At 42.5% G+C, this 26,176-nt stretch overlaps 1 protein-coding gene across 2 annotated transcripts in view; it reads right to left on the bottom strand.

Annotated features, from left to right (window-relative positions):
• Window positions 1-26,176, bottom strand: part of CAMK4 (calcium/calmodulin dependent protein kinase IV) — a 618,142-nt gene that overhangs the window by 77,767 nt on the left and 514,199 nt on the right. For both annotated transcript variants that reach the window (XM_029571711.1, XM_029571716.1), the window contains one exon: window positions 11,671-11,761. In XM_029571711.1, the coding sequence (XP_029427571.1) occupies window positions 11,671-11,761 (91 nt within the window). The remainder of the gene's footprint in view (window positions 1-11,670; window positions 11,762-26,176) is intronic.

Raw genomic sequence — 26,176 nt, 5'->3', positions numbered from 1 at the left:
TCCGCTCAAGTGGATCTGATTAGCTGAGCTGGACTAGTTAAAAAGAGAGGGAGCTAGGACATTGATCTTGCTGTGTGCTGTGGAAGCAGAGTACTTTATGTGGTTGTCTGAGGTCCCTAGCACTGGTATGCACCATCTTGCTGTGTCATCTTTTCAGATTAACAAACTAGTGTTCTGTACTTTAAGTCTGTAAATTGATATGGAAACCTATCAAGTATGTTAACTTCAGAAGAACAGTGACATAAAATAAAATATTTATGGTGGGGGTGAGCAACACATAATGATAATTTTCAACAAGAAAGGTGTTAAGAGGAGGCCATGGTTCAGAATAAATCACATGCTTTGAAGGATTTTTGTTTAATATTAGAAAATCTAAAGACACTTCTTTAGCAATTAAATATCTCTGATCTATTTTAAAGTGGCTGATAGATTTGCTCTTCCTATTCCCTACAGATCTCTCTGGCTCATCATTTGCCGAGACTCCAGCTTGGGTGACTGACAATTCAGAGAGATGAATAAAAAAAAGGAGAGAGACACTAATGGCAGATCCAGGCTATTTTATTTCTTGTTTCTATTGCTTAGAATTTTATTTAACATATCATATATAGTGATATATAAATTCATTAGGAAAAATGTTATTATTGTATACAAAACATTTTATCAAAAAACTTCAAAAAACATTCAATTACTATTCATCGTCGGATACATAGAGTAAATAACAAATGTTTACCATAAAAACTCATTCACACACACAATCATGCTATTAAAAAAAATTTTCTTTTAGAAAATCTGTATAACAATGCAGTTGTCTCACTCCCTCTTTACAACATTATATTTATTTTGTAGTTCTATTTCACAAACATAGTCCCAACATATTTCGCCATTCAATAGGCTTCTTCAGGGGAGCATAATACACAGATCTTCAAAATTTCCTCCACGAATTCACCCAAATGTATCCACACTCAATTTTCACAGTATATTATTTTTTCTACATCAAGACAAACCAAACGTATTGTCTCCACAGTTCCACCTTTCTCTCTTGTATAATCATCAAAACGCTCACCACGGCACTCCCATTTTTCAGAGATTCCACATCTTCAAACTGCTTTTACTGTTGACTTCCTTACATCAACGATGCTAAAAAACCAACTTTCGAGGGTCACGTGATGCGGTGAGCCGGGCGAGTCGCGTTTGCCTGAGCTCCGGGAGCTGACCCCCGCAAAACCTTACAAAACCCGCCGGAAAAGTCTGCCCCGAGCGCTGAAAGGCACAATACATCTGCAGGAAGAACAGGGGAGACGGATCTGTGCGGTAATCAGTGCAGCAGTACCCGAACATGGCCTCAAAGGCACTTAAAAAAGACAAGCAAAAAACCGCCGGAACGGAAGACAAAATGGCGGACGGCGGCGGCTCTGTAGACGCGATCGTGGGAGAAGACAGAGGAATTGAAAAGCTTACTGCGGCGGTGGTGGCCGCTCTCGACCACAAATTTGCAGCGATTCATGAGAATTTTGATGCCCTGAAAGAAACGCTGGGAGACATAGGTCATCGGATCGAAATTGCTGAAGGGAGAATTTCAGTTGTGGAGGAAGATAACCTCGCGATAGCGGCAAAAATTACCGCTATGGAAGCGGCCATAAAAATGGCTGAAGAGAAGCTAGAAGACCTAGAAAATAGGTCGAGGAGGAATAATTTAAAATTTCTTGGCCTCCCGGAGGCAATTTCAGATGGAGACTTGAGAAGTACACTAGAAGGGTGGCTGCCCCGAGTGTTACAGCTCCAGGAAATGGATGGAAAACTTCAGATTGAGAGAGTCCACAGACTGGGCGTAAGGAGGGACTCTGAGAGGCGACCCAGGCTAGTTATTGCTAGATTCTTAGACTGGGGTCAGAGGGCTCTCATACTCGCAGCTTACCGGAAGAACAAAACAACGCTTTATCAGGGCCAAAAAATTATCATTTTTCAGGATTACTCGGCTGCAGTTGCGGCAAAGAGAAAGCTGTTTTCCAAAACATGTCAGGACCTCTATAACCAAAAAGTGCGCTTTGCGCTGCAATATCCAGCTACACTGAAGATCTGGAGTGAGGGCAAGATTCTCTCTTTTGACTCTCATCAAACAGCAGAGGAGTGGATTGCCAAAAGCAAAGGGACAACTTGAGTGGACAGGTGTCTTTGCCGGACTACAAGGCCAGGAGATCTCAGTAATATTGCTGACCACTCCACTGTACTCTCACATGGCAAGTGCCATTAGAGCCGCTGGCAGGTTTGGAAGCTTCGGCGGCAGTTCTGTTTCTCAGTTTCTGTTTCTCAGCTTTTCATATAATAATTTTCCTATTCATACAAGCTGTATCTAATAATGGGGGCATGGGGAAAATGATTTGCTTCACTGTAATATGTTATAATGAAGTTCGTTTATTGTTCCTTGGTTCAGTAATTCCGTTTGAGGAGTATGGTGGGAGGTTTTCACATGCTAGGGTTAAGGGCATGAGTATTACCTCCATAGTGCAGAAATACCATAGGGACCACTAGCTACCATTTCTGATGTCGTCTATTCACAGGAGGGGGTGTAATAGGTTAGCGAGGACTAAAGTTCTTTGCCTGCTAGCCCGGGAAGTGCGCTTGCCGGAGTCAGCCATGCTGGCGGGGCAGGATAACCTAGCAGGGGTACGACATGGCGGAGGGGAGGGGGGACGCTCCCGAGCGCACGTGTTGCGGACCTTGACCCCACGGGAGATGGGGATAGCAGGAGTTCCGGGGTGTGTAAGCCTACCCGGTAATGACAGGCTTCAGGGGACTTTGGGGTTTTGGGAAGTGGGGGGAGGGGGGGGGGGAGGGGAGGGGATTGGAATTGGGAGAATGGGAAATACCAAGGGTCATCTAATCAAGGAACTAAAAGGGTTCAAGGACAAACATTCAGAATGCACAAGGTACCTGGAGGCCCAGGCTGGGGGGTCTCGAGGGAATGTTACTCTATTGAAGTTTCAGGCCTGGGGGACAGCTTACTTTAGGTCATGACGACACTCAGATGCGGGTCCTGGAATGTAGGAGGAATAAGTTCACCAATTAAGAGGCAGAAAATACTCAGTGCCCTTCAAAGAAAAAAAATAGGAGTTGCCAGCTTACAGGAGACACACTTGACCACCGAAGAAAGTAAAAAATTGAAGCGTAGCTGGGTAGGCCAGTGTTTCTACTCCCAGGCTGCTCATAGAAAGGCGGGAGTCGCACTACTGAAACACAAAAACATCACTTTCGAGACGACATACCAACATAGCGATGAGGAAGGCAGATATCTAATTGTGGTGGGAACAATTAAAGGCAGGGAATACACATTTTGTACGGTATATGCCCCAAATTCTTATTCTCATTCATTTCTACAAAAAATAGTGGCCAAGCTCCTTTTGGTTGCTCGTGGATCAATAGTTCTGTTAGGAGATTTAAACTATGTCAGCGATCCTCTGCTTGATAGAACAGGGCCGGGGAGCTCAGGCGTGGGGAAGAAACCCAAGGGAATTGAATATTTATGCACCGAACTACATTTGATGGATATCTGGCGCACATTGCATCCAACTGAGCGTGACTATACTCACGTCTCGCGATCACATGCCACGATGTCCAGGATTGATTATATTTTGGTAGCAGAGAATGTCTTTTCTCGAGTAGACAGAGCGGAGATTGGCCCTATCGAGATATCCGATCATGCAGTTATCTGGATAGACATAAAAAGCAGGGAGGTTCACCCGGGCCCTTCAATGTGGAGATTCCCAGGGCACTTAGCGGACAATCAAAAATTTCAGGAATTTTTAAAGGGCCGATGGAGGGAGTATGAATCACATAACAAACTACATAAGGCCGACCCGATTTTATATTGGGACGCCGGAAAAGCAGTCATGCGGGGTGAGATATTATCTTACCAAATTGCTAGATCTAAAAATATGCATAAGCAGATATTGAGCTTAGAATCTCAACTTAAGACTGCCAAGGCGCGTCTGGCCATGTCCAACACCAGACAAGCTAGAGAAGAATACCGAGCCATTATGCATTCATTAAATGAATGGCTACACAAGAAAGCACAGCAAGCGTTGTTATTTGGGGAACACAAGTTATTTCGATATGGCAATAAAGCCGGTCGGCTCATGGCCAATATGGTTAAGGCAGCCAGGGGAAAGTCGTTTATTACTAAGTTAAAGGATCCACAAGGTGTACCCATTACCCGGGCAACAGATGTTTGTGCGGTCTTTCGGGAATTCTATAAAAAGTTATACACTGAAGACCGCGCGGGGGGAACAGAGGAGGAGACAGAATTTTTTAAGGACCTTACGCTACCCCACGTGAGCCCAGCACAACTGGAACAGATAAATAAACCAATAAGCCTGGTGGAAATAATAGGGGTGATTAGAACTAGTAAGAGGGGTAAGGCACCAGGGCCTGATGGATTTAGTGCCGAATACTATAAATCACTGGTATATCAAATCGCCCCGGACTTGCTGGCATTCTTTCAAGAAGCGCAAAAGAGGCAGAGCTTCCCGGCCGATTTCACTAAGGCTTATATCACAGTTTTAGAGAAGCCGGGCAAAGATCCGGCTCTGCCGTCATCTTACAGACCGATATCTTTGCTAAATTATGAAACTAAGATCTTTGCAAAGATATTAGCAGATAGACTTAGCGTGGTCTTCCCTACCATCATAACCCAAAATCAAGTAGGGTTTGTTAGGGGAAGGGCGATCAGTACGAATGTCACCAAACTGCTTATTGCCTTAGACGAATGCAATTCTGCGGGTACCCAGGCTCTCATAGTGGGATTTGATTCCGAAAAAGCATTCGACAGAGTGTCCTGGCCCTATTTGTTCTCAGTGCTGGCACGCTATGGCATACAGGGAGACATCGTGACCAATATCCATCTGCTATACACTAAACCAAAGTCAGCTATTATAGCCAACGGCCAAGTGTCGGAGGACTTTTACTTGGGACGAGGAACCAGGCAAGGCTGCCCTCTGTCTCCGTTATTGTATATTTTAACCATTGATCCTCTATTATGAAAAATTGAAGGAGACAAATCAATCATGGGGTATAGGTGCCGATCTCAGGAATTTAAGGTCTCTGCCTTTGCGGATGACGTATTGGTATTCCTGACGAGCCCACAAATTTCATTGGTAAAGGTATTGAATCATCAGAAGTCATTTGGTACTTTCGCAGGATTAAAGATTAATGAAGAAAAATCGGAGGTTATGGATATTGGATTAGGAGTTAAGGCCGGATGGGAAGGGGCATTCCCGCTGAGATGGGTGCATAAGTCCATGAGATATTTGGGCTTACAATTAATTAGAGAAGTAGGCCTCCTTAGAGGGATGAACATTCGGCCACTACTTGCCAAAATGGAGGACAGATTGAAGATGTGGGCTTCTCTCCCGTTGTCTATAATGGGCAAAATAGGATTGTTGAAGATGATGGAGCTTCCGCGTTGGCTCTATGTGTTGCAACAGCTACCCTTTTGGTTGACTAAGGGAGAGATGAAACAGATAAATTGAATCATTCGAAATTATATATGGGGGGGAAGGCGCGCACGGGTATCATTACGGTCTTTGATGCGCCCATATAACCAGGGAGGCTTGGCCTGCCCAAATTGGAGGGATTACAATTTGGCATGTTTATTGAGACATGTGCAGGACTGGCTACAGGCTACCCGCTCTTATTCCCCTTATGATTTCGTTCGAGAGTGGACGTATCCTTACCGGCCAGAAAACTTACTCAAGCTTCGAGCAGCGGAGGTTCCATCGTCCTATAAAAATAGATTGGTATTACAAGAGTGTAGCAAAGCGTGGAAGTTCCTTTGCAAGGAAAAACTAGGATGTCCGGAAACACACATTCATTATTTGACGTTTAGAGGCAACCCGCTCTTTGAGGCGGGGATGTCCAGTCCCACATTCCGGGCCTGGGAACGGAAGGGGCTAATACGGGTGATACAGATGTGGGATGCAAGGTTAGGAACGGTGAGGACATTCCAAGATCTGCGTGATACCTTCGGACTGGATTCAAGGGACTTCTTTGCTTACCTCCAAGCTAGACATTATATTTCTACCATGCAGGGGCCACAGAGCGGGGACCAACAATCTGAACTTTTCAACCACTTTTTCGCTCCAATGGGGAAACCGTTGAAGTCTTGCTCTGAATTTACTAGAGCGTTACAGGGTGTGAAGGAGGAAGAGACATTGTCAGAAATTCAACGGAAATGGGAATGCCGCGTGGCAGTTTGTCTGTCTACAAAAGACATTGCACAGCTCTGGATGGACTGTCTGACAGCTACTGAGAACATTACGTTGAGAGAAACTGGATATAAGGTTCTTCGTGGAATGTTTTTGTCCAGAACTCAGCTGTATGTTGCTAAGTTAAGCACTACGGATCACTGTTTGAAGTGTACACGTTTACCCGGGACCTTTATGCACATGCTTTGGAGTTGCGATGTGGTTAAGCGGTACTGGAAACGAGTGACTAATACGATCAGCCAAATTTTACAGGTACAAATACCGCTGCGACCAGAGATATGTCTACTACGCTATTTCCCGGGCATGTTGGATCAAATCACTGAGTGGGACTCTATCTTTCTGAGGAAAGCGCTTTTGGCAGCCCTGCAACCGATATTGGGGGAATGGATCACACCAGAACCGCCGAAAGTGGAACAATGGACAAATAGGCTTTACAAGCTCCTACAGTTTGATTACATGACTGCGAACACTAAGACTCCAGAAGCAAAGGCAAAATGTCAAAGAATTTGGCATAAATATTGGAACACTTTATCCTTACCCATGCAGGAATGTGTCAAAAACTGCACTATACCTTGAATCTCATTGAGACTTTGGAGGACTGTATGATGACCGTACACAGCGCAGAGGGAGGGAAGGGAGGGAGGGAGGGGATAGGGGGGGGATATATAAACGGAAAAGTTGGGACGGATGCATAGCAAGTTATGTGATGACATCAGTAATATATGTTGGTAGAGTTTGTTTATTCCTACATTGTCAATATGTTATGATTATTCTACATGTGATATGTTTTCAAACTGCAATAAACATATATATAAAAAAAAAACAAAAAACCAACTTTCCCAAAACCTCAGCGTTCTCGCACAGCTGTTTTCAAAAATAAAATCTTTTCTAATGAATTTATATATCACTATATATGATATGTTCATGTTGTGTTAGAGTGTGTGATATATTTTTTATATAATTGCCATTTCTTTGGATCTGACAGAATTTTATTTAGGCATAATTAGTTGGTAGGGAGAGAAAAAAATATTGTTGTTTGTGGATAATGTACACATTGTATGCCTTTCCTGTTTTATCTATAATTGTTTTTCTTTTACGCCTAGGTAAAATGAATCCTTGTTTTTAATGATCTCTTCTTCGATTTGTAGTTAATGAAGAAATAAATCAAACTAATTTATGAAGGGTAAATCTTCCAATTTTTCTCTTTCTAAAACGGCCTACGCCGTAGCTCATTCCGAGAGGTTCACCTGATATCATATCGGGAGCTCTGGTTGGGGGAGGGGAAAACATACCAACTAACATGAGTTGCCATGTACCCCACCCCCATCAGCTCCCACAATAATAACAAGGGCACTGCTCATTCACTGAAAACTGTTTAAACACTATAGCATCGTTCTACCAGAAAAACAGAGGGATCATGTCCCAAACAGAAATGTAGAAAATAAAAAATTGTGATCACATCAGAATTTCCAGATCAACTAAATAAAAAGCACGATGCTGGCAAACCGGATGCAGTGATAAAAAGAGAAAACTAGGAATGTGCTTTTGTTGAGAAAGAAATTTAGACAAAATTTCCCCATTTCAATTCGCTCTGGAAACAAAAAGAAACAAAATTTTGGTTACTTTTGTTTTATTTCCTTTCCTTCTACCCTTCCCTCAACCCCTTACCCCCATCTCTGGGGTTTAAGGGACTGAAACAATCCCCAGCTGCTCCCGCCCCGCCGGGTCTCCACTTCAAAATGGCAGTGCCCAGCCCTAAGGTTGCTGCCATTTTGTTGCACAGAGGTCAAGAAGTGCCTGAAAGCCAGCTGGGGCCATTTTGAGATGGAGACCCGGCGAGGCAGGAGCAACCGGGGACTGCTGCTGTCCCTTAGACCCCGAGCATTGGGCGGAAATCAATGTGGGCTCTGGGGAGGTTGTGAGGGGGCTTTGGTGGCGGCAGCAGCAGCGGCAGATGGGAAGGGGCTGGGGCAGACCTGACGAGTTTTCTCTGTATTTTCTTTTTTCTTTGCGTGTTGTTTCTTTTGTTCTAAATAGGTGAAACAAAACAAATGAAACAAAAATAAGAAAAAAAAAAAAACCAAAATAAATGAAAAACAAAATAAAATGAAAAAAATGTTCAATGCATACCCCTGGAGGAAGGCACGAGGGCAGCATTGCTAATAGACGTGTCAGTATCAGGCAACCTATTCTGCAGGGAGAGAGACAGATCATCAGGCACAAAGAGATAGAGGCCAGGAAAATGTGATACAAAGAAGCAGAAATCCCCATTGTTTGGAGCACCACAGACCTCATTCAAAAGAAGTTCCCAGTGGCTTAAATATGCTACCTTTTTATATTATACCATATGAACTCCAGAAGGAAGCTCTTCAGCGCAATGTGAATAATAAGACAAGCACTAGCCGTAAATCTGAGGCATTGAGATCATACCCAGCATACCCTGGTTTAAGAGCGAGGCTCAGAATGATCAAGAACAAGACGAGAATGGTAACGGAATTCAAAAGGGTGTGTGGGATGAGCACAGAAGGCCCACAATGGCGAGAGGATAGGCAGGGAGAAATGGGGAAACGTGCGGTAACATGGGGTACAACATTTCTGCATGGGGGAAATCTGCACGCAGCAGCAGCTGCTACCCTAAACATCTTGCTTGGCAGATTGCATGGGCCATTTTTGGTCATTATCTGACATCATTTTCTATGTAACTGTGGTATGAGGAAAACAAACCCAAAATAAACCCTGCACCTCCAGTTATGTAAATATATACTTTGCATCCACAGAAGCACCCCATCCCTTACCCCCCCCCCCCCCCCCCCCCCCCCCCACCACCACCAATAATGGGTGCAGAGCAGAGCTAGGATATTTCTCCAATACAACTCACCATACCAAAAATATATTTGCCTTCTAGTGTCATCTCAGAAACAGAGACACAAACTCCCTCTACTACCAGGCACATTGTAAAATAATACAAAACCTTAAAAAAAACAAAACAAAAAAACAATCAGCACGTATGTAGCAAACCTGCCATACCATAACAACCTTAACTTGCAGGACTCAAATAGCAACAACCCTACCTATGAAAAGGCAGCACTGCAAATATTATACATGGCCCTAAAAACACCAATATACCATTTATGGAGAAAACAAAATAAGACTGATATATATCCCTACACGCTGGCAAAATACCTCACTTTGGTTACACATGCAGAACACCCACATACTTTCACAAATAGAGAATAACTGACAATACATTACAAATGTGAAGACAGAAACTGAAATGGAAACCCAAGAAGCCTCTCCATGCATTGTAAAACTGGAGAACTAGAAAAAGAAATACATTTCCTCCTATCCTAAGCAAAGTACAAAGAAGAAGTGCACATTCCTAAAACTGACGTATTCTAGCTCTTTCATGCATCTCTCCTCCTGTCCATCATTCCCATGTTGATTCTATCTCTCTAACCATCCCCTCTCACGTCTCCCAAATATTTTCTTTCAGTAATCCCCTCACACTCTCTCATTCCTACTCATCCTCCTCTCTGCCCTCTCCCTATAACTTGTCACCCATGCTCCCTCTCTCTCCTGCTCCCCATCCCCTTCCATGCCCCGACATCCCCCCTATCTTCATGACTCCTCTCTCTGCATCTCCTTGCCCAGCAGCCTCCAACCCCCTCTGCCCTCTTCCTTCCCACCAGCAGCTCCCTGTCCCTCTCTTCTTTGCCTAGCAGCCTCCTGACATCCCACTATCCCCCACCCAGCAGCTCCTGACCTTTTCTCTCCCTTTTCTCCCCCATACCTCCCTGCCCAGCAGCCTTCCGACCCCTCTGTCCCCCACCTCTCCCAATCCAGTAGTACCTCACCATTTCCTAATTCCTAGCCAGCAAAAGGCCCCCAGTCTAGGCCTTCCCTTCACCATACTGTCAGCAATTCAACAGTGGAGATCTCTACTTGTCTTCAGGCCAGAAGACACAAAAACAGTAAAGAAGCAGCAGGCTGGGAGGTGGGAAGGATGTGGCGGCTCTCTCCTCTAGCCCAGCAATGGATGTGATACTGGTAAAAGGCAGCATACAACATGGTTCTGTCCTTTGGCTGATGGTGGAAACACACTAACAGTGACAAGAGGCAGCTGGAGCTCTATGCATGCACAGCAAGCGCCTCTCTCCCTTGTGCGGCCTTGTGCGCCTGTGCTGACCAGTGCAGATATTGATGATAGAGTCAGGGTGCATGCTCTACAGCACATATGCTGCTGCTGGAAATAATGGGCATTAATATTAATGCTTGCATTTAATGCAGGGGTTATTTAGTGCCATGTTAAGAGTCATGTAGACAAAACAAAAAAAAAAAGTATCTTGTGGGCATAGCAGCCTCTGAAAAAAAGCCTGCCCCTCCCCCCCCCAGCAACAAAAGAAGGGCCTCCACCCCTACCCTCAAACTCTCTAATGCCAATTATTTAACAAGTTCAAAGCAGAACTGCTGTCAGGATCTCAGGCCAACGCTTTCTTTGTTATAATGTTGCAACGCTGGTAGCTTACACTTTTAGCATTGCTAGGTAGCAATGAGTAAAGTGTTGGCCCAGGATCTCGGCAGCAGTCTGCCACAATCCAGGCAGAAGATTTAAAATTTAAAAGGTACCACGAGGGGGGGGAGAGGGTGGAGGATAGAGGAGGCAGTAGGAGGCACAGGATGGCTGACTCTACAATATCTTGATGGAACCGAAGAATGAATGTAGGGATAGGGGAAGACTGACCTGGATTCCTATTGGTTTCAGAGAGGTCTGGGAGGTGGGTGGAGGCTCAGCCCTGCACGGTTCTTGTTTTGTTGCTCTTGTGGGCAGGAGGACTTTGTTTTGGACTGCTAGGCCCACAAGATACTTTTTTGTGTGTGTGTTTGTCTACATGGCACTTAAACAGCTATATGCTTTTGACTATAACTGGCACACAAAGCCAGATAACCTTAAACCTAACCGGCTATATTCAAAAGTTAGCTGGTTAGGTTTCAAGTTACCAGCTAAAAGTAACCAGATAACTTTAATTGGGGGTACATTTATCCCACTGAATGTCCAGGACAAGTTATCCAGCTAACTTGTTTGCTGGCCGCCTTACTAAATCTTACCCCTTCTCTCTTTTTCTTTTTTATTGCTGCCATGGAAACAATACTGCATATGGCATATCATTCGTTTAGTAAATCAGGATAGATGTAATGCTGGCATTAAACTGACAGGTAACTTCAGTTATCAAGCCAGCTTTAACTCCGGTTAATACATAAATCCCTTAGTTTCCAAGTGGATATGCAGGACTTGAATGGTCTGATGCATATGGAAGAAGGCGAAAACATTGAGACCAAAATGCAACTAAATCTACCTAAATCCCTCAAAATAGTACTATTGGAGGAATGCAAAATCACTGCTAATTCTCACCGATTTTAAGTGGTGCATCTGGAGCTGGAGTTGCATAGAGTAGATTCTCTGGCTTGAGGTCACGGTGGACAATTCCGTTTTCATGCAGGTACTGCAAGGAAAATCAAACAAATCAAAGAATAAAGCTCATAATGCTGTTATAGTTAAAAAGATAAATTTGTTTCACAAATTTTACAGCTAATTATTGTCTACTGATTCAAATCAAATAGACTACAAAGGTATACAGTCCTTCCTGCACCCACACACTATCCTACCCACACACACTCAAGAGCTGTAAAAAATGTCTATGAATCATATCTAAAAATCTTTATAGTTTGTCTGTATAGTACAGAGTTAATACCATAAGTTTCTTTCCCCACAATTTGGCTAATCAGACACAAAATTAGGATCTGTAGTGGTGAAAAATTATCTATTCAGTTCAGCAAACTCTTTCTATAACTATCAAATCCTTAGAAAAATAGTTCATGTGGAAAGCATTAAGGAAATACAAATTGGAGTACAAGCCCATACACACATAGCTACAATTGGACCAGCTGAAGTAATTTTCAAAGGAACAAATATGGATCAAAATAATGGTATAGGAAACTTGCTTACTGTAAGTGGTATATTCCATAAATAGTAAGAGGAATTAGGCATCATCTGGGGGTGACGTCAAGTGACTGCACCGAATGGACTCATCCCTCTTAGCTAGAGGAACTTTTAGCTCTACTGAGCATGTGCAGAAGTTCCTGTATGAGCTTTTTAATATATTTATAAATGATCTAGAAAAAGGTACGAGTGAGGTGATCAAATTTGCAGATTACACAAAATTATTCAGAGTAGTTAAATCACAAGAGGATTGTGATAAATTGCAGGAAGACCTGGTGAGACTGGAAAATTGGGCATCCAAATGCCAGATGAAATGTAATGTGGATAAGTGCAAGGTGATGCATATAGGGAAAAATAACCCAAGAAAGAGATCCAAGAAATAACCCAAGAAAGAGATCTAGGCAAAATCATCAGTTCAGTGTGCTGTGGCAGTCAAAAAAGCAAACAGAATGTTGGGAATTATTAGAAAGGGAATGGTGAATAAAATGGAAAATGTCATAATGCCTCTATATCGCTCCATGATGAGACCACACCTTGAATACTGTGTACAAGTCTGATCTCCGCATCTCAAAAAAGATATAGTTGCGATGGAGAAGGTACAGAGAAGTGGAACCAAAATGATAAAGGGAATGGAACAGCTGCCCTATGAGAAAAGACTAAAGAGGTTAGGACTTTTCAGCTTGGAGAACAGATGGCTGAGGGGAGATATGATAGAGATGTTTAAAATCATGAGAGGTCTAGAATGGGTAAATGTGAATCGGTTATTTACTCTTTCGGATAATAGAAGGACTAGGGGGACATTTTCCATTTTATTCACCATTCCTTTCCTAATAATTGCTAACATTCTGTTTGCTTTTTTGACTGCTGCAGCACACTGAGCAGATGATTTCAATGTATTATCCACTCAACCCCTTCAAAAAAATGAAGCAGATATGTGAGGCAAGACTTCCCTTGGGTAAATCCATGCTGACTGTGTCCCATTAAACCATGTCTTTCTATATGCTCTGTGATTTTGATTTTTAGAATAGTTTCCACTATTTTTCCCAGCACTGAAGTCAGGCTCACTGGTCTAAAGTATCCCAGATCACCCCTGGAGCCCTTTTTAAATATTGGGATTACACTGGCCATCCTCCAGTCTTCAGGTACAATGGATGATTTTAATGATAGGTTACAAATTTTAACTAAAAAATCTGAAATTTCATTTTTTAATTGCTTCAGAACCCTGGGGTGCATACCATCAGGTCCAGGTGATTTGCTACTCTTTAGTTTGTCAATCTGACTTACTACATCTTCCAGGTTTACAGTGATTTGGTTCAGTTCATCTTACTCATCACCCTTGAAAACCATCTCCGGAATTGGTATATCCCCAACATCCTCACTAGTAAACACATAAGCAAAGAAATAATTTAGTTTTTCTGCAATGGCCTTATCTTCCCTAAAAGCCCCTTTAACCCCTTGGTCATCTAAAAGTCCAACCGACTCCCTCACAGGTTTCTTGCTTTGGATATATTTTTTAAAGTTTTTATTATGAGTTTTTGCCTCTACAGCCAACTTCATTTCAAATTCTGTCTTAGCCTGCCTTATCAGTGTTTTATACTTAACTTGACAATGCTTATGCTTTTTCCTATTTTCTTCAGATGGATCTTTCTTCCAATTTTTAAAAGATTTTTTTTGGCTAAAGTAGCCTCTTTCACCTCATCTTTTAACCATGCTGATAATCGTTTAGCCTTCCTTCCATTTTTCTTAATGCATGGAATACATCTGGACTGCGCTTCTAAAATTGTATTTTTAAACAATGTACATGCCTGTTGTACATTTTTAACCTTTGTAGCTGCACTTTTCAGTTTTTTTCTAACTATTTTCCTCATTTTATCAAAGTTTCCCTTTTGAAAATTTAGTGTTAGAGCTGTAGATTTGCATACAGGAACCCCGGTATATAAATTCTTTAAATAAATAAAATAAAATAAATATTGTCTCTCTTCCAGTCATTAGTTCAAATTTGATCAAGTTATGATCACTATTACCAAGTGGCCCCACTACCATTACCTCTCTCATCAAGTCCTGCTTTCCACTAAGAATTCAATCTAAAATAGCTCCCTCTCTCATTGGTTCCTGAACCAATTGCACCATGAAACAGTCGTTTATTCCATCCAGGAACTTTATGTCTCCAGCATATCTTGATGTTACATTTACCCAGTCAATATTGGGGTAATTGAAATCTAACTTAGTGAAAAGGAGTCAGTGGTAAACCACACAATAGATAATCATCAAAAAAGAAGTAGGAGTCAGTGGTAAACCACACAATATATAATCATCAAAAAAGATGATTAGAAGACCGGTTGGTTACTTTTTAAGTTTCACAACGTCAGGCTTGCTGACACCTTCTAGACTATATTATAATTAATTTTTGGTTTCCACTTCTTTTTTGATGGTAATTGAAATCTCCCATTATTACTGCACTGCCAAATTGGTTAGCTTCTCTGATTTCTCTTAGCATTTCATCATCTGTCTAATCATTTTGGCCAGGTGGACGGTAGTATACTCCTATCACTATACTCTTACCCAACACACATGGGATTTCTACCCATATAGATTCTACTGAGCATTTAATCACTTGTATGATCTTTATTCTGTTGGACTCTACACCCTAACAGTCATAAAGAGCCACACCCCCACCAAGTTGATCCTCCCTATCATTGTAATATAATTTGTACCCTGATATAGCACTGTCTCATTGGTTATCCTCTTTCCATCAAGTCTCTGAGATGCCAATTATGTCTATCTCATAATTCACTGCTATAACTCTAACTCTCCCATCTTACATAAGAACATAAGAACATAAGAAAATGCCATACTGGGTCAGACCAAGGGTCAGACCAAGGGTCCATCAAGCCCAGCATCCTGTTTCCAACAGTGGCCAATCCAGGCCATAAGAACCTGGCAAGTACCCAAAAACTAAGTCTATTCCATGTAACCATTGCTAATGGCAGTGGCTATTCTCTAAGTGAACTTAATAGCAGGTAATGGACTTCTCCTCCAAGAACTTCTCCAATCCTTTTTTAAACACAGCTATACTAACTGCACGAACCACATACTTCTTAGATTTCTGGCACTGGCATACAGACAATTCAATGTTCATTTTTTGTTTGTATTAACAACCTGATTTTCAATTGATAGGGATAATTTTTAATTCTTTAGTTCAGGTAATTATTTTCTTATAAGCACATGGACTACTTTTGCTTTTATTGGAACCTCTCTGATGGGATGCTCTAACCTGTTTCATTAATATCCTTCAAAGATACATTCCTCTGAATCATGCATTGCTGAGTGACTATCAGCCTTTCCCCTTGTTCTTTTTTTTTTTTTTTTCCAAAATACTTTTTATTAATACCGGACAGGCAGACAGCAGCGGCACCAAACAGCAGTACCAAAACAGTACAGTCCAAACAACAGATAAAAACTGCTCTATCTCCTTTTTAAAAGTTAGCACCAGTAGCCTGGTTCTACTCTGGTTAAGGTGGAGCCTATCCTTTCGGAAAAATCTCCTCCTTCCCCAAAGGGTTGTCCAGTTCCTTAGAAAACTGAATCCCTCTTCCTTGCAGCATCGTCTCATCCATGCATTGAGATTCTGTAGCTCTGCCTGCCTCTGGGGACCTGCACATAAACAGGGAGCATTTCAGAGGATGCACCCTGGAGGTTCTGGATTTCACCTTTCTATCTAAAATCCTAAATTTACTCCTGAATCTCCCTCCCACATTTTCCTATGTCATTGGTGCCACATGTACCATGACAGCCAGCTCCTCCCCAGCACTGTCTATAATCCTATCTAGGTGATGCATAAGGTCCACCACCTTTGCACCAGGCAGGCAAGTTACCAGGCAGTCCTCACATTGACCAGCCACCCAGTTATCTACATTTCTAATAATCAAATCACTAACTATGATGGCCAACTTAACCCTTACCTCCTGGGCAGTAAACCTGGGAGATGTTTCTTCAGTTTGAGAGGACAACATATCACCTGGAGAGCAGGTTCTTGCTACAGGATCACTTCCTGCTAGACCAGGATGATGCTTTCACATCGGAAGTTCTTTCTGATCCAAGGCAGCACCGGGGCTGTCAGACTGGATTTGGGACTTGGCTACTATGTCTTTGAAGGTCTCATCAATGTACCTCTCTGTCTGCCTCAGCTCCTCCAGATCTGTCACTCTAGCCTCCAGAGATTGGACTCATTCTCTGAGTGCCAGGAGCTCTGGAATGTGTTGCCAGAGAATGTGGTTAAGGCAGCCAGTGTAGCTGGCTTTAAAAAAGAGTTGGATAAGTTCCTGGAGGAGAAGTCCATAAATTGCTGTTGCTGGCAATTGGTAACATGGGAATTACTTACTGTTTGGGTACTTGCCAGGTACTTATGACTTGGATTGCCCATTGTTGGAAACAGGATACTTGTCTTAATGGACCCGTGGTCTGACCCAGTATGGCATATCTTACATCCTTATGATCTTATAGCTAAATATATCTAGGTAGTCAACTCTCCAGGGAGGCAGGCAGGCATCCAATGGCTAATTCATCCTGCTATCTACGGAAAACACTCACTCAGGTAAGCAAACTTTCTTTTTCCATTAAGAAGCAGGCTGAATTAGCCATGATCTATGGGGAGTCCCAAGCTGAGGGTTGCAATGGAGTGTTCACTGAATAAGCAACTCGGTCCCCACCATGGAGCGTAGACAACTACAAGAACAGCTTGCACAAAACTATTTGTCTAAAATTACTGACAGTCATAAAGATGTTGTTCAGACAGCAATGGAACATAAAAATGTGAACAGATGACCAAGTTGCAGCTTTGCAAACATACCTGAATGATTCCACCCTAAGATGAGCATCAGGAGAAGGCTGAACTAATGAGCATCAACTGAGATTTTGATCTGCAATCCTAGTAAGGTGTAGCAGTAATGAATGCATTCTGCTTTTCAAATGGATAATGAACATTAGGTGACTTTGACACCAAGTTTGTTTGTGTCGTATGCGACAATTATATGCAAAGTCTGGCAATGCGGTTAAGTTTTTTTCTTTACTAGAAGAAGACTCTTTTACAATCTACAGCATGAAGGGTCTTTCTCTTTCATGGACATGCAGTCCCAGAAATACGGTAGGCAATATGATGGATAGATTTATATGGAAAACCAAGACAACTTTTGGTAGAAAATTTGGGTGAGTGGGAAGGACTACCTGATCGTGGAAAAATTGTATGTATGGCAAATAGTGGACATGAGCTTGAAGTTTGCTGATTCTTGTAGCTGAGATAACTGTGGGGATGAAAGCTAGAACTGAAGAGAATCTCTTTGTAGTGGCCTCATGAGTTGAGAAAGGACAACATTCAAGTCTCTCAGGAGGGGAAGTTATTGTGCCAGGGCTAAATGCAGCACCAGCCTTTCATAAAGCTAGATATCAATGGATGAGCAGAGATGGGTTTAGTATGTACATGAATGTTGTAAGCCACTAAGGCACTGAGATGTACTTTCACTAGCAATGTGGCAAGACCTGAGTGAATCATAAAGGAAGAACAAACATGTTAGTAAATGCTTTGGCTTATAAGAAAATGGGTCCAAGGATTTTTTTTTGTCAGTACCATTTGGAATATCCAATAATCTGAAGGTATATCACTCTCTGGTAGATGGCATGCTAGCTGGAACCAAAATGTTCTCGATCGCTCTAGACAAAGAGAAATTAGTGAGCACTGAGCATACACTATCCAAACCATTGGACTGAGGTATGCAAGGCCTGGATGATAGAGCATTTCTTTATCCTGAGTTAACAACATAGGAGCTGTCCCCAGATATACAGGGCACTGCTGGAATGTTGTATGAGATATGCAAACTATGTCTGTCTGGGCCATGCTGGAACTATAAGAAGCAAGAAAGCATGGTCTTCATCAGCTTTTATACCTCCCTGACAATCAGTAGTAGCAGTGGGAAAGTGTCTATGAGGCTTGTTCCCCAAAAAAGGAGGAAAGTTCCCTGAGCTGGAATACTCTGCTGAGGTGATCCGTCAAAGTGCTGGAGGCTTCTGGAAGATAGGTGCCTTGTAGGTCAGGTCAGTGTCTAGTTGCGCACTCTCCAACATTTAACACTTCCTTGCAGAAATGCCATGATTCTGTGCCTCTCTGTTTGCTGACATAAAAACATAGTAACCTGGGAGATTATTTGAATGAAGGTGCTTTTTTTTCTCTCAGAGATGCGTGAACTTTGATAAAGCATTTTTTTTTATCACCCTTAATTCAAGAAGATTGATCTAATATTTCATTCACCTAAAAAAAACTATATAAAAGAAATTGATCATGCTAAAAATTGTTACTACGCAAATAAAATCCAAATGGCTAATGGCAACCCAAATATTCTGACAACAATATTGGGGAATAACTAGAATACAATGAAATGAGAAAAATAACTAGCTATATGTTTGTTGCTGAGAATCAACTTAAATCTTCAGTATTATCTCTATCTTAAAATCATGGAACTTTATTTCTCAATATAACTAAACTAATAAAAGAACTAGTGTGTGTCTGTCTCCTACACTAACCCTGACCAGTGGTCCCTCTCGGGATTTCCCCCGAGAGAATGGTCACCTTTTACTGGTCCAAGAATCCATCCACAACTATTCTAAATAACTGCAGATTGCTAAATACCAGCTTAACAACAGAGCTTTCTGACAGATTGCTAACTCCAAGGATACGGCTTGTGTCCAGGGTTCCACTTAACTTCAAGGATCCGGCTTGACTACAGGGTTCGGCTTAACTCCAGAGTTCGGGTAGCTACATGGATCCAGCACAACTCAATGCTTTGCAGGCTATACCGAGCCTGGCTCAGCGCATTGCGGAACAACAGGACGCCTTGGAAAAACTTACTTCAGCTTTTCACCAGCTACACACACAGAAAGTTCAAAGTACTGCTTCTAACCATGAAAGTCAGTTACAGGAGGTAACTTTAAAGACTGCTGTACCACTGGCGGCTCTGATCCGCTTCTCTGGAGAAATACAGAAGACTCAGGGCTTTTTAAACCAATGCTGCATGCACTTTACTTTACAACCATTTTTATTTCCTACTGCTCTCTCCAAGACTACCTAAATCCTTTCTTACTTGGATGATGGGCATCTACTTTGTGGGAGTACAAGGACCCTATTTTGCAGGACATAGAAGGATTTATAGACTTATTTAAATCTGTTTTTGATGACCCTGCTCGTAATTCTGTAGCTGGTTTTGCTTTGGTGGATTTGAAGCAAGGCAACAGATCATTGGCTGAATTTGCCATAGAGTTTAAAACTCTTGTGGGAAAACTTTGCTGGGACCCCAAATGTCTCAAGACTCTCTTTTGCAGAGGCCTGGATACCCATTTAAAAGACAAGCTGGCCGCTTGTGAAACACCTGACTCACTGGACAAATTAGTAGCCTTGGCTACTCGGATCGATCACCGGCTCCGGGAAAACGTGAAGGAACTCCGGCCTAAGATGTTCTCTGGGTTGAATCAGGCTAGCTTTATACCTGCACCTCGAAAGGTTCCAGTAATTTCTGCTGCGGATAAAGATGAACCAATGCAACTTGGTCATGGACATTTGACCTCTAAAGAGAGAAGAGTTCGGAAGAAGCATGGCCTCTGCATGTACTGCAGTCAGCATGGCCATGATGTCTCTACATGCTCCATTCATCCGGAACGGACGGGCCTAAGTCCTTCTGGAGGACTGTTCTTAGGCCTTACAGCGTCCTCTCCTCCGCTTTCTCTCCCAGTCTCCTTGACCTATGGACCGATATCATTTCAGATTCCTGCCCTGGTGGATTCAGGAGCAGGAGGCAACTTTATTATCAGAAGTCTAGTGGAATATCTGAAGATTCTCCTCGTCAAATTGAAAGATTCTCTGCTGTTATCTTCCATTCGTGGAGAATGTTTGGCTCAACACAGCCCCTACACCCTCATCTGAAGCATCAACTTCTACAATAAAGGGCTTGTTGGGGTCTGGATGCCGTGGTTCTGTGGAGAAGGCAGTCTTTAATCTCTCGAACGCAGAAATGGCCTCCGCTGACCAATTTGAGACGTTGGCACCCTTGCGGGTCATCGCAGTCAAGGGTACAGTTAAAGAAGTATAGTTCTTTATGAAGCTTCGATAGTAGTTGGTGAACCCCAGGAATCTCCTTAAAGGCTTCAAGGTGGTAGGTTGGGACCAATTCTTGATAGTTTCAAGTTTGTGAAGGTCCATTTGGAAACCCTTCTTTGACACGATGTAGCATAAAAAAGGCACTGAGTCTTTGTGAAATTCACACTTAGAGAGTTTGGCGTAAAGCCAATGTTCACGGAGATGGTGGAGTACTTGCTTGACGTCAGCAATGTGGGTGTCCAAATCCTGGGAGAAGATTAAGATGTCGTCCAGGTATACCACAACGTTCATGTACAGCAGCTCTCGCAAGATGTCGTTCATCATATTTTGGAAAATGGCGGGTGCTTTGCACAACCCGAACGGCATCACCAGATACTCGAAGTGGCTATCTCACGTATTGAAGGCCATTTTCCATTCATCGCCACTCCGAATGCGAATGAGGTTGTAGGCCCCCTTCAGATCAAGTTTTGAAAATATCTTGGCCCCCTGCAGCCGTTCAAACAGCTCCGAGATTAACGGCAAGGGGTAACGGTCTTTGATCGTGATCTCATTTAGACCTCGGTAATCGATACATGGTCGTAAGGTACCGTCCTTCTTCCCCACAAAGAAAAAGCCTGCGCCGGCTGGCGACTTAGATGGTCGAATAAAGCCCTTCTGGAAATTTTCTTCAATATATTCCAACATAGCTTTATTCTCAAGAGCTGAAAGAGGATACACCCTTCCTTTCGGTGGCTCAGTATTGGGCTTCAGTCTTATGGCACAGTCATAAGACCTATGTGGAGGAAGAATATCAGCCGCCTCTTTGGAGAATACACCCCCAAAAGATGCATATTGGAGCGGCAGTCCTGGCATCACTGTTCGTTCTTCTCAAGAAGATTTTCTGCAGCCGAGAAGAACTACGGGATTGGCGACAAAGAACTCCTGGCAATAAAGTTCGCATTTGAGGAGTGGCAGCCTTGGCTCGAAGGTGCTCAACATCAAATAACCATATTCACAGATCATAAAAACTTAGAGTTTCTCCGCAACGCACAACGTCTAAATTACAGACAAGCCAGATGGTCTTTATTTTTCAATCGTTTCGATTTTGTGCTTAAATTCCTTCCTGGAGATCGAAACACCAGAGCAGATGCTCTGTCATGCTCCTTCCATTTGGAGGATGTGCTAGATGAGCCACAGCACCAAAAGAAGATTGACCCAAAAAAAGATATTCTTGACAGCTACCCAGTCTATATCCACTGGCAATGCCATCAATTCTCATCCAGCTTCATGAAGTGAGTTGTCGCCATCCATACTCAGCAAATTGTCTTCTAAATCTCAAGATCCACCTATTTTATTTTAAAAGTATTTTTTTATTTATTTAAAAGTATTTATATACCGCTTTTTAAAATAGAATTTTATCAAAACGGTTTACAAAAAGTTAAAATAAAGTAAAATAAAATATAAATAAAAATAAAATTGAAATATACATAAATTTAACTAAGTAGCTAGATAATTACTAGCTTAAACAAAAATTATTAATTAAATAAAAAAAAAAATAATAATAATAATGTGCCATGGGTACTTTAAAAGATAGGAAAAGAAAGAAATGAAGAAGGGGAAGGGGGAATGATAGGTCGTCGGATTGACATATCCTAAGAAGGAAGCAGGTAAGATGGTTGAATTGAAAAGTTGAGGCAATATGTGTCAAGTGGGTGGAGTTGAAAAGATGAAAGTTTCATTTTTAATGGAGGAATGCTTAGATGGAGTGTTAAATGCATGTTGGAAAAAGCTTTTTTAAAGTGATGGGGATTTGATATCAAATGGAGAGGGTTAGGTAAAGAATTCCAAAGAGATGGTCCTGCTACCGAAAATGCTCTGTTTCTGGTAATGTCTAATCTAGCCTGTCATGGTGATGGAATGTCTAGGAGATCAATGCAGAAGACGCTTTAGAGATTAAAATCAAAGAGATACTGGATGTTCATAAAAGAGGCAAGATTTTTTAATACCTTCTAAGATGGGAAGGATTTGGCCCCAAAGTAAACACTTGGGAGCCTCAGACCAATATCTTGGATAAAGAGATGTTTCGTCGATTCCATCTCGCGCATCCTTCAAAACCCAAACCTGGTACCTGAAGAGGAGACCACCCTTTGAAGGGGGGTACTGTTGGGTCCGTTGCTGTCCGACGTCCTGCTCTGCCCACCTTACCTCGTTGGTGACTCCCTTCAGGGTTGATGGAAGGCTAGCTGCTGCGGCATCTCCAGGCCATCCTCCTCCGGCGTTCCCGGACCGGCTTGACGCTGCAAGCCACCATGTTGACCAGATGCCTAAGGGCGCGCACGCACGTGTGGCCTGACTAATGTACCAGCGTTGGTGCAAACCTCAGGGGTGTCCCCCTGAGATGACGTCACCAGCTCCAGATATTTAAGGTCTCAGTTTTTGCTAACAAGATGAGTTAGCAAGGGTTCGCTTCCTCCTGGTCGCTGCGGATGGGATTCGCGCTCCGTGACCCTATCTACTCTGCCTCCTTGGACTTCACTAGAGGTACCCACTCCTCGGGGGCCTCGCTTTCTCTTTTTCTTTGCAGGTCATAGTCCAGAACCAGTATTCGCTCCTCGAGGGCCCACGTCCCGGACTTGCTCCTGAATACCACTTCTGCTAAGAAGTCATCACTGCTTATAACATTGTGAGTTTCCATCTATCTCTCAGAGCTTTCCCTGGGTACAGGTACTCGCTCCTCAAGGGCCTATTGCATACCAGCTCCTGGGCTGCCTTAAGAGACTATTGTGGGAGTGTTACCATCAAGGACTTGTTCCAGAACTCTGCATATACTGCCTACTCACTGTCTTAGTTTCTCTACAGCTCAGCCACCCTGGGATCGCTGTTCCAATACCTGAGGGACTACAGCCCAGCCGGGCGCTTCCAGCTCACTACTGCCACCTCTGGTGGTTTACTATATTGTCTAATAAAAGAACTAGTGTGTGTCTGTCTCCTACACTAAGCCTGACCAGTGGTCCCTCTCGGGATTTCCCCCGAGGGAATGGTCACCTTTTACTGGTCCAAGGATCCACCCACAACTATTTTAAATAACTGCAGATTGCTAAATACCAGCTTAACAACAGAGCTTTCTGACAGATTGCTAACTCCCAGCTTTCTCTACAGAGCTTCAAATCAGATTGCTAACTCCTCACGTAGTTTCTGACACATAACTAGCTTTTACCTTTCATTCTTCCCTTCTCTCAAGCTCAGTATCCTTCTTTTCACCTCATCTATTTACGAGCTTTCCATCTTCCACTCTCAGTCCTTCCCCAGCCTTCCCATTCCCATCTCTCCTTCCCCAGCCTTCTATTTCCTCTTTGTCATATACCCACTCCTTAGTCCCCCATTTCCACCCTCTTTGCTCGCCCCTCCCCCAGCCCTCATCTACCATCTTCTGACTCTCATTCCCTCATAAGCCCCTCATCCCCTCCTGGAATCCAGCCCCTTTCTACCCAGCTTCCCATTCCTCCTCTTCTACCAACTCCCCAATACCATTTCTACACTCTATCATTCCTTTCATAGACCCATCCCTTTCCTCTGTCTCCAGCCCGCTCCATAGTCCTGTCTCTTCACACTCCCTCAAGCCTTTCCTAGCCCTCCAGATCCTTCAAATCATCTTTCCAACTCTCCATTCTTCCCTCTTCATCCAGACACTTCCCACTTTTCACACCTTCTTTTTCTGCACACATGCTCCCTCCCTTTTTCACCGCCAAATGCTCTTCTCTTACAGCAAAGCAAGAGAGAGAGAGAGAGAAAGAGAGAAACTCTCTATATATGTACCACTGTAGGGGGGGCACTTTGAATCGAGGTGGGTTTTGGAAGGTGGGATGGGATTTAAGGGTGTGGTGTTACAGAAACATTCTGAGGTATTCATAGTAAAATTGACATCACTAAAGATTTGTAGTCATTATGATGGATGAAAACTATAACTAGAGAAGTAGAGGCTGTGCTTTGGTCCTATAAAGTTGAAGGCTCAGACTTGAGATCTCTAATTGGAAAAATTGTCTGTGACACTGCAATGTGCACAGCAAGTATGGTATTGTCACATAGTTGATTAAAGTAAAGGGTTGATATTCAAAAAGTTTACCAGGCTAAAATAGATTTCAGCAGGGTAAATCTATCCAGTCAAAATATGGCCACTAAAACCTACTAAATTGCATGGTTAAAATTACAAGTCACATGAATTTAGTTGGGTAAAAAACTGGCCACGTTAGAGTCATTCTTGAGGTAGGTTTTTATATTTACTGGTAGCATGGTATTCAGAATGAACCAGCTATATTTAGCTAGGTAACCCAGTCATACAAGTAGCAGTCTTAAATCTACACCCTCAAATTTTGAGCAGATAGATTTAGCTGGATATTCAACTGTACAAGTAACTGGGTAAACAAGATTGAATGTCCATTTCAAGATAACTGGGTACATTTACCCACTTATCTTACTTGTTCTGCAGATATTTGAAAATTAACCACAAAGTGTCTAGAATGCTTAATTAATCCACAGGTTGAAATCTTGCTTAATCTCCAAATCCCAGGATGTTTATTTAGCTCAGTAATTTAAATCCCTACAAAACAGAGGCGCCTCATTCCCTTATCTGCTCTCTGATTCAAGATTCTTCTCCTTCCTTCTCCAGAAAATGAAAAGCTTGCCTTTGTGTAATGCTGATAGCCTGGGCTGCTTGTTTAGTTCTTTTCTAACCCTATCACATTAATAACCTGGATATAGATACAAATTCTTCCCTGTGCAATTTGTGCATGGCTGCTGTGCACTAAATTTTAATCCTCAATTTGCACAACTGACAAAGCCCTGTTTATGAATTCTCCAGTAGTAATTGTAATGGGACACTTCAGAGTTCCATATTCAAAAGCCTGGTGAGCATCTGGGTATCTGGGTAAAAGTGCCACTGAATGTACTCAGATAAAGCTGTCCAGGTAACTTTGCCATTTATGGGGCTTTTGAATAATGCAAAGAAGAAAAAAAAACCCTCCCCTTCTCCTCCCCCACCTAAAAGATTAAAGATACTGGGAGGCTGAGTGGTGCCCAATCCCCCTTTCTCCCACCCTTCAAGATAAAGACAAGTATGAGTCAGAAGCACTCCAATCCCCCCCTCCCTTACTTATAAAGGAAAGCCTACCAAAAGCAAAGGGCCAGCTGACCAGGGAGAGGGGCTGGAGGGACCAGAGCTGCAGTAGCATTTCTCCCATTGAGGAAAGCTGTAAGATCTCACTTGAAAATCTGTTCCCGAGCGCTAAGGTGACACCGCTCACTTACAGAAAGCAGAGATACTGTTCTTTTTGCTTACTGCTCAGCAAGGTTTATTTTGAACTTGTTTGCCTGAAAAACTGTTTTATTTAGTACACAAAGGAATTTTATGCTTTGATGATCTACAACACACTGGTTAACAAAAGCCTGGTCTCTGGGCTTTGAACTTAAAACTCATACGATACTTCATAACCTCCATGGCCATCAGGCCATGGAGGTTAGTAATTTAGAGTGTGTTTGATAAATGCATTTCTAGTATTTGACTAATTCAGTGGTAAAAGTGATCTGTGCTTCAAGTCCTGGAAGCACAGCAGAAAAAAAAACAAACAAACAAAGTCTCATGAATTCCTCCATTTTTTTGTTCTATTTATAATATTTCGTGATATGATCTCAACCCTACATGCAGTATATTGCTTGTGTGATCAGTCAGACATAACAGATACAGCAGTAAAGTTAATGGAGTAAAAAATTGTAACTTGAATTAGGCAGAACAAAAATATCTGA

The sequence above is a fragment of the Rhinatrema bivittatum genome, chromosome 1 (genome assembly GCF_901001135.1).
Source record: "Rhinatrema bivittatum chromosome 1, aRhiBiv1.1, whole genome shotgun sequence".
Taxonomy (NCBI): domain Eukaryota; kingdom Metazoa; phylum Chordata; class Amphibia; order Gymnophiona; family Rhinatrematidae; genus Rhinatrema; species Rhinatrema bivittatum.
This window is presented reverse-complemented; position numbering and strand designations above follow the sequence as displayed.